Source organism: Enoplosus armatus, chromosome 6 (assembly GCF_043641665.1).
Source record: "Enoplosus armatus isolate fEnoArm2 chromosome 6, fEnoArm2.hap1, whole genome shotgun sequence".
In the NCBI taxonomy this organism is placed as follows: domain Eukaryota; kingdom Metazoa; phylum Chordata; class Actinopteri; order Centrarchiformes; family Enoplosidae; genus Enoplosus; species Enoplosus armatus.
This window is the reverse complement of record NC_092185.1, coordinates 25,752,005-25,764,937: the sequence shown is the minus strand read 5'-3', so window position 1 is coordinate 25,764,937 and position 12,933 is coordinate 25,752,005. Positions and strand designations below refer to the sequence as shown.

The 12,933-nt window shown below is 45.7% G+C and overlaps 1 protein-coding gene across 1 annotated transcript in view; it reads left to right on the top strand.

Moving 5' to 3' along the window:
- Positions 1-12,933, top strand: part of zc3h18 (zinc finger CCCH-type containing 18) — a 31,695-nt gene that overhangs the window by 14,684 nt on the left and 4,078 nt on the right. Inside the window, exons 10-16 of the mRNA XM_070907645.1 lie at positions 5,337-5,519; positions 5,891-6,016; positions 7,472-7,561; positions 8,133-8,432; positions 11,971-12,081; positions 12,285-12,293; positions 12,394-12,599. Of these exons, the coding sequence (XP_070763746.1) occupies positions 5,337-5,519; positions 5,891-6,016; positions 7,472-7,561; positions 8,133-8,432; positions 11,971-12,081; positions 12,285-12,293; positions 12,394-12,599 (1,025 nt within the window). The remainder of the gene's footprint in view (positions 1-5,336; positions 5,520-5,890; positions 6,017-7,471; positions 7,562-8,132; positions 8,433-11,970; positions 12,082-12,284; positions 12,294-12,393; positions 12,600-12,933) is intronic.

The window sequence follows — 12,933 nt, the reverse complement described above, 5'->3', positions numbered from 1 at the left end:
CACTGGCCACCACAGACTCATAAAACATCCTCAGCATAGTCCGGCAGATGTTGAAGGACCTCAGCCGCCTCAGAAAATAGAGACGGCTCTGGCCCTTCTTGTAAAGAGCATTAGTGTTCTTTACCCAGTCCAGTTTATTGTCTATGTGGACTCCCAGGTACCACACTGACCCCCTGGATGGAAACAGGTCATCGGCGCCTTGGTCCTCCTCAGATCAACAGTCAGTTCCTTTGTCTTTGTCACGTTGAGCTGCAGGTGGTTCTGCTCGCACCATGCGACAAAGTAGTCCACAGCAGCCCTGTACTCCTCCTCATCACCTTTGCTGATACATCCAACTATTGCTGAGTCATCAGAAAACTTCTGAAGATGGCAGGTCTCAGTGCAGTAGCTGAAGTCCGTGGTGTAGACGGTGAAGAGGGAGGGAGAGAGGACAGTCCCCTGCGGGGCCCCGGTGTTGCTGACCACTCTGTCTGACACACAGTGTTGTAAGCGCACATTCTGTGGTCTGCCAGTCAGGTAGTTGACAATCCAGGACACGAGGGGGGCATCCACCTGCATCTCCGTCAGCTTCTCACCCAGTAGAGCCGGACGGATGGTGTTGAACGCACTGGAGAAGTCAAAGAACATGACTCTCACAGCGCTCGCCGGCTTATTCAGGTGGGCGTAGACGCGGTTGAGCAGGTGGATGATGGCATCCTCCACTCCAAGTCGGGGCTGGTAGGCGAACTGAAGGGGGTCCAAGTGTGGCTTGACCAAGGGCCGGAGCTGCTCTAGGATGAGTCTCTCCAGGGTCTTCATGATGTGGGAGGTCAGTGCCACGGGTCTGTAGTCTTTGGAGCCACTGGGACGCGGCGTCTTCGGCACAGGAACGAGGCAGGACGTCTTCCACAGCACGGGGACCCTCTGAAGACTCAGGCTCATGTTGAAGACGTGGTGAAGTACTCCACATAGCTGGGGGGCACAGGCTTTAAGCACCCTGGGGCTGACACCATCAGGGCCTGCAGCCTTGCTGGAGTGGAGTCTCCTCAGCTGTCTTCTAACATGGTCGGCAGTGAAGCACACTGTAGAGATGACCGGTGGGGGAGGGGTGGTGTCGTCAGGTTGAAGAGTGCTGTCAGCACTGTGGGGACTGGTGAACGAGGTGTGAGGAAAGCTCTCACAGGGGGGTGGGGGGCTGTGAGGGGCAGGAGGGGGAGGGGGGAGTGGAATAGGTGAAGGTTGGAGGCAGACAGCGGAAGAGTCATGGGGGGGTTGAGCAGGGCCCACAGAGTCAAATCTGTTGAAAAACAGATTCAGTTCGTTGGCCCGGTCCACACTGCCTTCAGCTCCTCTGTTGTTGGTCGGCCTGTAACCCGTGATGGTCCTCATTCCACTCCAGACCTCTCTGGTGTTGTTCTTCCTCCTGTACTTCTCCTTGGCCTCCCTGATCTTTACCTTCAGTTCCCCCTGGATCGTTCTCACCTCGTCTCTGTTGCCAGCTCTGAAGGCCCTCTTCTTTTTGTTCAGTATGGCCTTGATGTCCTTTGTCACCCATGGCTTGTTGTTAGAATAACAATGGACAGTCCTTGCTGGGACAGTGGAGTCCACACAGAAGTTGATGTAATCCGTGATGCACTCTGTGAGCCCATCAGTGTCCTCTCCATGCGGCTCACAGAGCGCCTGCCAGTCAGTCACCTCAAAACATCCCTGAAGTGTCTCATAAGCCTCCTCTGACCATCTCCTCACTGTCCTCGTGGTTGCAGGCTGGCTCTTGACTAGAGGCACATAACAGGGGTTGAGGTGCACTAGGTTGTGGTCTGACCTACCCAGAGGGGGGAGGGGAGAGGAGCTGTATGCATCCTTAACGTTAGCATACAGCAAGTCCAGGGTTCTCTCCTCTCTAGTGGGACAGCTCACATACTGTGTGAAGGTGGGAAGTGTCCTAGCCATGGTGACGTGGTTGAAGTCACCCGAAATAGCAATGAGTGCATTCGGGTGTTGGGTCTGTAAACGGGCTATGGCGGAGTGAATGACGTCACACGCCGACTTCGGGTTGGCAGAGGGGGGGATGTAAACAGTCACAACAATGGCATGTGAGAACTCTCTGGGCAAATAATACGGCCTGAGTCCAACCGCCAACAGTTCAATGTCCGGGCAACAGACACGATCCTTGATGGTGATGTGGGAAGGATTGCACCACCGGTTGTTAACGAGAACGGCAAGCCCCCCTCCTTTGCACTTACCGCTCCTTACCGGTGCAATCCCTGTCGGCCCGGACGGTCTGATGGAAACATTGTTGTCGGGAATGTCCTGGTGCAGCCATGTCTCCGTAAAGCACATTAAACTACACTCCCGGTACTCCCTCTGACTCCTGGCCAGCGCCGTCAGCTCGACCATCTTGTTTGCCAGCGATCTCACGTTGCCCATGACGAGAGAGGGGAGACACGGCTTATATCTCCTCTTCTCCGTAAGCCTCTGTTGCCTCGACCCACCTCTCTTCCCTAGTCGCTTCGTTCCCCCTCTGCATCCTCTGCGTGTTTTTCTCCAGATTTCAGCGGGGATCTCCGGTGATCTGGTCTCCAAGCCAGCCGGCTTCAGAGCGATCAGCTTATCTCCGGAGTAAACAAAGCGGCCCAGAAGTTGCTGCGCGACCGTCCGATGTTTGAATGAAAGTAATTCCAGAGTGAAAAAAAGTACCAGAACTCTCTCCACCAGCATGTTTGAAGAGGGCACAACTTCAAAAGTCAGTCCTTAAAAAAAGTTCTGAGTTAAGTAAAGAAATAAAGGAGAAAAAAGAAGAAAACAAACGGGAGCGACTGTAACAGGCTGCATGCACGTCGGCGCATGCGCACTACGATGATTATGTAATTCCAAATAAGTGTCCCTGTTCCAGATCTATGTTAGTGTCAGTTGAATTCGTCATTGTTACATGCGATATTATGCTTGAAAACAGGTTGTTGCATCACAGACATAAACAGGTTTCTATTGTAACAGTAAACCAAACATTCTCCTCACACTAGACCTAGCCTCGGTCTTCAACGGGCAGCGACAGGCACAGAGGTGGGACTCCTCCAAACATTCATTCAAAGTTCCTGTGATACAGGACAGGTTGATCCTCAGTGGGACTATCCGCTCATCTCGTTCATTTCCTCCAACAAATACACAGAGTTACACGCCTGAAGATAAACACTTGAATCTTGCTGTCTTTTTTTTCTTTTTTTTCTGCAAAATTAAACATTTACCTCAGTTCTGGGGGAAATCCCATACATGTGGATGGTGAATGACGTCGCTGTGAATTAGCCAACAGTTCACTGTAAATCACCTCCCTTTATATGTCTGTGATGTATCATGTCAGCAGGTTATTACTATAGACCCCTCTGTTAGTAAATATGACGTTTTGTTGTGGGCGGAGCTTAGGCGGAGGCAGAATAATTCCCCGAACACGTTAGCTAACGCTAGCTAGCACGTTTTGTTGGCTCGTTTTTTCACGATGGCTGAAGAAAATAGTTAGAGTTTCTCTGAATACGTACGGCCACTCTCTCAGTTAAAGTTAAGATGACCCAATGGGGTTCACATGGATTACTTTTACATATGGTTACCTCATTATTTGGCAACTTGGCACCATCTAGTATGAATATCCGACATTGTGACATTATATTTTCAGCATCATTGCACAACACTCTATTTTATTGGTATTCAGAGGGTTCAGACCAGAGAGTGACTGGTGGCTCTGGCTGGCTACTTTTTAGATACTGTAGTGAAGTTACATTTTTTTTTTTTTTTTGGGGAGAGAGGGGTTGTTATCATTGTCATCCACATTATTATTATTTTTATTACTGGACCAAACCTATATCCTGTCAGAATGGTAGAATGCCGAGCTACAGCTCTTTTTACATTTCTGACTGAAACTAAATGAAAAACTAAAGCTGGATAAGAGCCATCTGTTATGCAAGCAAGGTGTCATGACAAACATTTCCTCAATAAGGCTAACATGCAAAATCACATCACATGCTTCCAGACAGAGTAGGAGGAAAAACAAGCTGTTGTTTTTTTTTTTGTTTTTTTATGTATTGGTTTTTCAAAAGGGAAAACATGCCTATATAGCCTCAAATGTATGATTGTTTTGGTGGTCTAAGAAGATAGTGTCTCTGGACAAGATGGGAATATAATAATCTAGGTCATCTGCGTACATTTTTTTTTTTTACATTCAGTCACGGGGGAAGTTGCCCAGAGGGAGCATGTACAATGAGATTGCTTTGCAGTGCAGTGCCAGTGATGCCAACATCACACTCAAGACAACGCAACAGCATCTTGCACCAGCGGAACTGACCCCAAAAGAGATTTGATCAAGCAAAACTAGAACTGCGTCAGACTTTATTCAGGGTGAATGTTAAGAAAAATATTATATATTATATATATATATATATATAACACCCTGAATGTAAACCACTTGAAACCGTGAGGTACCAAGAATTTCCCTGCCAAAATATTCATCACTAATACGTCTAGGTTGGGAAACAATATTGAGTTTCCGTGTGCGGTTTCACGTTAGCCATCAGTCTGTCATTGTTCTCAAATTTAGGCTATAAATACGTATATGAATTTGCCACAGATACCAGCCATGTTTGCACAGTTGCAGTTAGTTTTTTTTTTAGTTGCCTTTCCTTGACTCATCACACCTGTAGTCTCTGACAACAGTGTCTAACCTGGTGTTGACCTTTTATTAGTTTGTTTGGGTTTTTTTTTTTTTTTTTTAGCATTTGTTCAGAATTCAGAGTTAGAGATTTGAATCTGAAAGGGGTTCACCCTCACACCAGGATTTCAATTGCTCCACGGTCATTAGAGCTGCTCCCACAGTTAGGTAGGTTTTAATCCATGCACATTTTTTTTGTCATAAGAAAGAAATAATACAAAAAAAATGGAAAAACAAATATATATATATTTTTTTTAAAAAAAGCACTCAACAGTGTTAAATATTTTACAATTTGTTTTGAGATTTCTGTTTTGTTTTGAAAATTACAATCAATTGCCACCATTTCTAATTTTGCAAGCTCAAATTCGGATCAATTTTCCAATTAAATAATAGGATTATTTGTCCATGGTCTATACCAATTTTGATGAAAATGTAAAAATAACAGGCCTACTTGGCTCTTCAGGCTCAGTTGCCCAGGTTAAAGAAAATACATGCGACGTGACGTGTCTGAATGAAACTGTGTGCAATATTTAAAGCAGCACAAAAAGTACGCGAGTACATCTAGTTTATCCCAGATTAGTAGATTGTAGAATAATGAAATTCTTATATTAGTTTCTACTCTCTGTCTCTAACCGGCCATTATTCATCTTTTCAATCTTCTCAGCAGGCCGATGGAGCCTCCCTCAAAGAAGGAGGTCGTTCCAGTCATGAGGCGACCAGATGAGTGGAAGGACCCATGGCGTCGGTCCAAATCCCCCAGGAGGCGCCCCGGGCTGGGCTCCCCACCGCGAGGCCGCCGGCGACACCGGCCCTCAGGCTCCTCCGTGTCTTTGTCCAACTCCTCCAGGTAGGAACTCCTCCTTCAAGTCAGGACAGTCAAAACAGATCCAAAACAAGATAAGATAATTACAACAAATGGCATCAGTTTAGCAAAAGCCGTAAGATAAAAGTGACTTTTAAGAAGATTTCAAGTGTGCCTGCCTGAGTTCCAAAGCTGAGCCTGGTCACTAGTGACAAGTTGAGATTTGGGAACCATTAGACGGGCCCTGCCAGAGGATCTCAAGCCACGATCAGGCTCATAGGTTGTTAGCAGAGTACACATACAGAATAAAATGAGTTACAACAGTCACGTTACGGAGGAGATAAAAGCGCAGATGACCCTTTTCTAGATCTGCAGATGAAAAGATTTTAACTTTTAATATGCTTTGTGTGTTGCAGGTCTTCGTCTCGCTCATCGTCGTACACAGGCTCTGGGTCGTCTCGCTCCCGCAGCCGCTCTTCCTCATTCAGCTCCTACTCCAGCCACTCTTCCCAGCGGAGCTCCTTTAGTGGCAGCCGCTCTAGGTACACAAGAGTGTGTGTGTGTGTGTGTGTGTGTGTGTGTGTATATATCACTACACCTCTGAGATGGGAAATTCTTTTGAGTTTTCAGTTCCAGAACAGCGGATCTGAGTTAGTTCAATCAACTCTGAGTATGTTCACTCTGAGTTAAGCTTGTGCGTGACGACTATATAAAAAGCCATTGTCAGTGGAGCTCCGATACTCTGATTTCACCATGGCAACAAGTAAATAAAGAGCAGAGCCTCCATTGTAATACAGTGGAGCTAGAAATATATTGTCTTTAAAAGCGCAGCAGCAGCAGTGAGAGAGCCTGAGTTTGAAGGGTGAAAAGGGTCAAGAAGTTCTCGCTATTACATTTTATATAGCGTAGTCCACTCATTCATCATTCACCAGACTGTAATTATGACACTAAGAGTAAAGTTTTAAGCCTGCTCTAGAGAGTGTGTCTGCCTCCCGGACCCAAACTGGGAGCCGGTTCCACAGGAGAGGAGCTTGAAGGCTCTGGCTTCTGTTCTGCTTTTGGAGACTCTAGGAACCACAAGCTAACCCTGCATTCTGGGAGCGCAGTGCTCTAGTGGGGTAACAGGGTACTGTGAGCTCTTGAAGATATGATGGTGCCTGACCAGTGAGAGCTTTGTAGGTCAGGAGAAGGATTTTAAACTCTATTCTGGATTTTACAGGGAACCAGTGCAGCGAAGCTAATACAGGAGAAATATGATCTCTTTTCCTGGTTCCTGTCGGTACACGTGCCGCAGCATTCTGGATCAGCTGCAGAGTCGTGAGGGTGGTAGTTCAAGTATCGGTTGAGATTATTAAGATCTTTTTCCCAAGCCTCTTTTGTGGTTGAAGCAGTTTCATCTGGGGTAGAAAAAAAAAAATTACAAACCTGGATATATTTCAAAGTTGTGAATGTTCGGTCTTCGATCTTAATTCCTAATTTGTAGCTAAGTGTGAGGGTGGTAACCCAAATTAATTCCGAGTGTGATGAAAAAAAATCACCAATAGTTATAGTCCCTTGTCTTTTCCATCATAATGGAAAATTGCCTGAGTTTGATGGAGGAAATGAGGACATTTTCTTATTTGATACCTAAGTTTCAGTTTTTTTACGAGAGAGGCCAATGGCCACCCACACAGGTGGAGATGCACAACTCTCCAGGGTAAGCATTTTGCCAGTAAATGAGAGTTCCCGCATTAGCTGCTCCAATATTAATGTTGGGGAAAATAAAGCGGATATAACGTGTTCATTAGTGAGCTTTAGAGTTGGTGCGAGCTGTTTCCCCCGTTTCCATGCACCATTCATATTTAGTTGTATCTCATCGAACTGTTGGCAAGAAAGTGAATAAGCACCTCTTCTGAATGACATCATGCATTACTATTATCATTGTGTACTTGTGTGACGTAATCTGATCTTAAGCTGCATAATGACACTTTTTTGACTACTTTACTGTTGATTTCTAGGTCTCGATCATTCTCCACATCTCCCTCGCCGAGTCCAGCGCAGAGGAATGCCAAGAACAAACCAGACCTTCCTCCTATGTTAGCGAAAGGGTAAATCTTTTAATCCACTGTCAGTCATGTTTATATCTGCTTCCTTCCTCGTTTCCTCCAAAAATACATATTCTTCATTTTTGTTTTGCATGATGGCAAATAATGAACTCCATAAATCTGAGGTCTGTAGTTGGGGCTTGCTCCAGCTAGGCTTGACGCAATTGTTACATAATTGCCTGCAGGGTTTCCCCCCCCCAGAAAAGTGGTGGCCGGTGTCTTTTGGCGGGGAGATTTGAAAAAAAGTATTGTTAGAAATAAGTTATTCATTCAACAGATTCAACACATTTACAACTATAGCAGGGTCTTACAAAGAATCTGACAATGGACAGTCTTGGAATGCAACAACAAAATAAATTAAATTAGAATAAATATCAAAGTTTTGCACTCTAGAAAAAAACTTGGAGTACAGCCCCAGCATCACATTGCATCATCCCTGTTTACTGATGTTGTTGTTATTTATTGATCATTAGCTGCAACATGGCATGTGCTCTGCTGTGCATGCTAGTTGCGCATCACTGTCTGCATGCTCGAAAAAAAACAAAACAAAACACGTGCCTTTTCCCTCCTTAAGCATGCCGCTGAAGCCGGGTGCCATGCCCCCTCCTCGCAGGGACAAGCCTCCCATGAAGAAAGCTCCCAGTCCTCCTCCGCCTGGTGGACCGCAGGGCAGGCCTTCCAAACCCCCGCCAGAGGGAGGGAAGCTTCCCACCAATCCCCGGGAGCCTGGAGGTGCAGGCGGCGGGGCAGGCGGCGGTGGCGGTGGCGGCGGCGGCGGCGGAGCGGGCAGACCCCTCCCACCGCGGGAATCCGGAAAACCCCCCAACCCGAGGGAAGACAGGCGGAAAGAACGGCAGCAGCGCCCCCCTCGGAGGTAGGTGTCTCACATTCAAGCAGTTCATTTCGAGGCAACAGTGCAAGTGCTGTTTATAAAAGATGACTGATGTACTCCGCTTCATTGCATTTTACTTTATCTGTCCCAGGGTCAGATTTGACCGTTGGATTACATTACAACGCAAAAGTAAACACATCAAAGTCAACAAGAAGCCCGCCAAATGTGCTGAAAAACACAAATACTTACAACACTCAACTATAAACATTATTGCTTTTAACAAATGTATACACCTTTCCTTCAGTGGACAGTTCGCCTTGTCATAACAGGAAAAGCTCCAGTGACTAAAATGAAATGAATGATGGCTCTATTCCATTGCAAGTGTCCCAGTAAGCAATGTCCGGCTGCGTGGAATGTAGCCATTAAGAATGTTCCAAAAGTAAAATTATCAAGGTGTGGAATGGAATGAAGGCCTCTGCCCTGTCACATATGTGGTGTGTTGTGTCTTGAAAAAACGGTTGTGATTCCTTACGATTTCGTGTGAACACGCAGCGTAGGTGTACAGGAAAACTGCCTGGAGGCCGTGCAGGCGGGCGCCCACATTCGCCCGTTTGTTTACTTGTTTCCTCGCATTTGCAAGAAAGTATGTTGCCAGTGCATGACATTAAACAGATACATTTGCAATAAGCAGAACTGTGTTTCCTAACACATTCACATTTGCATATTTGTGTTTGTGTGTGGCAGGGAAAGACCATAGAGATAGTGAGTGTGTGTGTGTGTGTGTGTGTGTGTGTGTGTGTGTGTGTGTGTGTGTGTGTGTGTGTGCGCGTGCGCGAGGGAGTGGGTGGATGGCAGGCAAGAGGAAAAAATGTCAAAGGGCAACATCAGCCAGAGAGGAAGAACAGTTAAAGGGCAGGGAAGAACAGGAAGGGTGTGTGAGACTCTGTTTCATCTCTGTGGGCGTGAGTGTGGGCAGAATGTGCTTCACCGCAGAAACTATCCAGGAAAACCAGTTCCCACACCTGTTTGTTATTCTGTCCAAAAACGACTTCCCTACTGATTGACAGACATGATATGATAAATGTTGGTGGTACTCGCCGGCTCAGGAGGAGACAGCTCATAGTGTGTTACTGTCTTTTTTTTTTTTAATAAAGATCTTTCTTTTTTTTATTGAGTTTTTACGGTGCAAACAAACAGGAACCAAAGCGTGATGCTGCAACTTGAGGAAAATAAAGAGTGGATAGACAATGACACTATGAGACCATACAGCAATGAGAAGTAATACACATAGCATGTATACATTTAACATATAAATAAGACGAGTTTGCACTGTTAAGAGAATATACACAAAGAAAAAGCAAAAAGAGGGAGAAAAAACGGACACAACACTAACAATAACAGTTACTAAAATAATCCCATTCACTGCCAGCGGCCCTCATTCACACGAGTATTCACCTGCCACACCAAAAGACTTATACGTGAATAGTATAAGCTGCAGATAAGCTGTACTTTATGACAGTAAATCATTTTACAGAGTCTGGAATGTATTTAAGAAAGGTCCCCAGGCTTCACAAAAATTCCTGTTTGAGTATTTAAGTGGATATCTGATTTTTTCAAGTTTTAAGCATTATGTCTGTTAACTGCTACATGTGAGTGGGCGGGGCAGCGTCCCTCCACCTAAGCAAAATTGCTTGACGAGCCAGAAGGAGAGCAAAGGATAAGGGTCGCCGCTTTTCCGCTGTAAGATAGATCTCCTTCCCGATGAGGTTTGGTTTCAGTTTGATGCTGAACACCTGAGATAGAGTTTGAAATACCCCCTCCCAGTACTTACTAAGGCGAGGGCAAGACCAGTAAAAAATGATTAAGAGAAGCTACAGCATTTTGGCATTTATCACAGTAGGGACTGACTTTAGGATACATTTGAGATAGTTTGACTTTAGAGACGTGAGCCCTGTGTACCACTTTAAACTGTATTAAGCAGTGCCGTGCACAGAGAGAGGTTGTATTAACCAGTTTAAGTATGGAAGTCCATGTATCCACTGAAAGACAGAGGCTTAGGGCAGCATGGGAGGATGATTTGGAAGGTTCAGTTTGTATCCTGACCGCTGACCAAACCGACTGAACAGTGACATGGCAGGGGGGAAAGGAAGTGCTCGGGTTCGAGACAAGAAGTAAAAGGTCGTTAGCATAGAGAGAGACCTTATGCTCCATTTTGGCCCTCCATATACCGGATATATCTGTACAATCGCGTAAGGCTGTGGCAAGCGGTTCGATGGCCAGATCAAAAAGCATGGGGCTCAAGGGACACCCCTGACGGGTACCGCGATGCAAGCTGAATGGTTTCGACTGCTGAGAGTTGGTACGAACTGAAGCTGAAGGATGCGAACATAGTAATTTAATCCACAAGGCAAAGTTTGGTCCGAACCCAACTTTATCCAGAACAGCAAACGGGTAGTTCCACTCAACCCAATCAAATACACACATTTTACAACAACTCTTCCTGTCCTAACAAACTCACAAGTTGCTCCAGTATCAAGAACAAAAATAAGTTCAAACGCTCTACCGGAGAGAACATTTTAGCCTCAACTACCAACAATAAAACAATACTTGAAATGTAGTGTAAACTCTGGAATAAAACCGCCAGTAACGAAGGGTGCAAAATATATCCTGTCAGGTCTTTTGTAAGGGACCATTGAGAATAACCATAATAATATAGATTCACCTGCACCGTTTAAAGTGAAATATTAATAAAAAGGGGTGGAACGGCACATGTAACATGTTACTGTCTTTTTAAGGAGTGGTTCACCACAGTGGTGCACCTCCAATAATAAAAATGAATTCACTGTTTTCATAGCATTTTGTCAGCTGAAACAACACTGATTTCTACACATATATACAAAAGACACAGTGTTGCCAGGACACACATGACGGATCTCTCCAGTGGAACCAGCAAAACAACCACATGATTCTGACTACCCTGAATCATGTAGTTGGCTTAGAAAGGTTTCATGACACCAGTGTTGCCCTATTGTTTAAGCTTTGTCGTGCAGTTAGCCTAATAAGGTGAAATCGGTGAAATGGCCTCGAGTTTCCGCTGTGAGTGCCTTTTAAGATAACGTGTATACCGTACTGTCCACAGCTGAGTCATGTTGTGGGCTCCGTGTTTCTTGCTTTAGGGGAGTAGAGTTGTTTGTTTTTAGATTTGTTAGTTAGGTGTTTAAGAAAGGGGAAAAGTATCGGATAGGTATTGGTATCGACAGACACTCAAGGTTGCAGTATCGGACATGAGAAAGTGGTATCGAGCCATCCCTACCTTAGTGACTCCTACTAATTGGTCAGGGCCGGGGGGGGGGGGGACTGGGAGTGTGTCATGAACCTAGTGCTGTTTCTAGATGCGGGCAAGAGTTAGCAACCTTGGTGTTAAGTTTGGAGAGAAAATAGAGCATGTAATAGGCATAATAACCGTGCTGATATGTGTGATAATTGCTGAACAGGGAGCTGGGGGGGGAGTGGGGGGTAGTACACTTTGGTTTGGATTTCATAAAAACTGTGTTCTCAGTTCTGTGTCTGTTTCTTCCAGGCGAACTGTGAGCGGGAGTGTTAGTGGAAGTGGTAGCAGTTACACTGGTTCTAGTTCCAGATCCAGATCCTCCTCCAACTCCCTCTCACACTCTGGATCCAGAAAATCCAGGTACTCGCCGGTGTGAAGGGCCCTCATTGTCATCAGAACCAAAACCTTCCCTTTAAAAGGGATATTTGGGGGGGGGCATCTATGGCCTCATTATATAGTTTATATAAAGGTATTTTAAATGAACAAATAATGGCTCTTTCTGATGGATTCATTCTTGTTCTTCTCTCTTGCTTTCATGTGCTCTCTGTTGGGAAACCCTCCAGGAAATCCAGGTATGATGATTATTATTCAGAGTGTACGTGTGGGTGTTTGCAGACATGTTTTGCTGTGATGATGTCACCCAGTCATCTTCCCCGTCGTCTCTCGCCGCAGATCGCTGAGTGTGAGCAGCGTTTCGTCTGTGTCATCGGCGTCGTCCAGCAGCAGCTCGGTGCGTAGCGCCGACTCCGATGACATGTACGCCGACCTGGCCAGCCCGGTGTCCTCGGCCAGCTCCCGCTCCCCCACACCAAATCAACCACGCAAGGACCGAGGGCCCGCGCGGGACCGGCCTCCGCCCGGCAGAGACAAGAACAGGGGTTAGTGTCGGCAACAAGCTTCCCATGCAGCAGGCGCGCAGGACACACAGGCAGTATTTAATGGCCAAGACTCAAATAAATAGCCACCACAAACAAATAAAAAATAGTGAGGGGGGTGGAATTACTTGTACCCCATTCACTCTCATGGTATATTCAGCGTAATGTCAATCTCAATCAGTACAACAACAAAGTCACGTCATACTCACCACTCTGCAGTGTTTTTTTTTTGATTCATGATTGTTGTTGAGCTACTGTCAATTAAACTCAAGTCTTCCTGTAGACGTTTCAAAGTAAAAGCCTACCAGAAAAGGTAGGGAATTTTTTTTCAATTAGC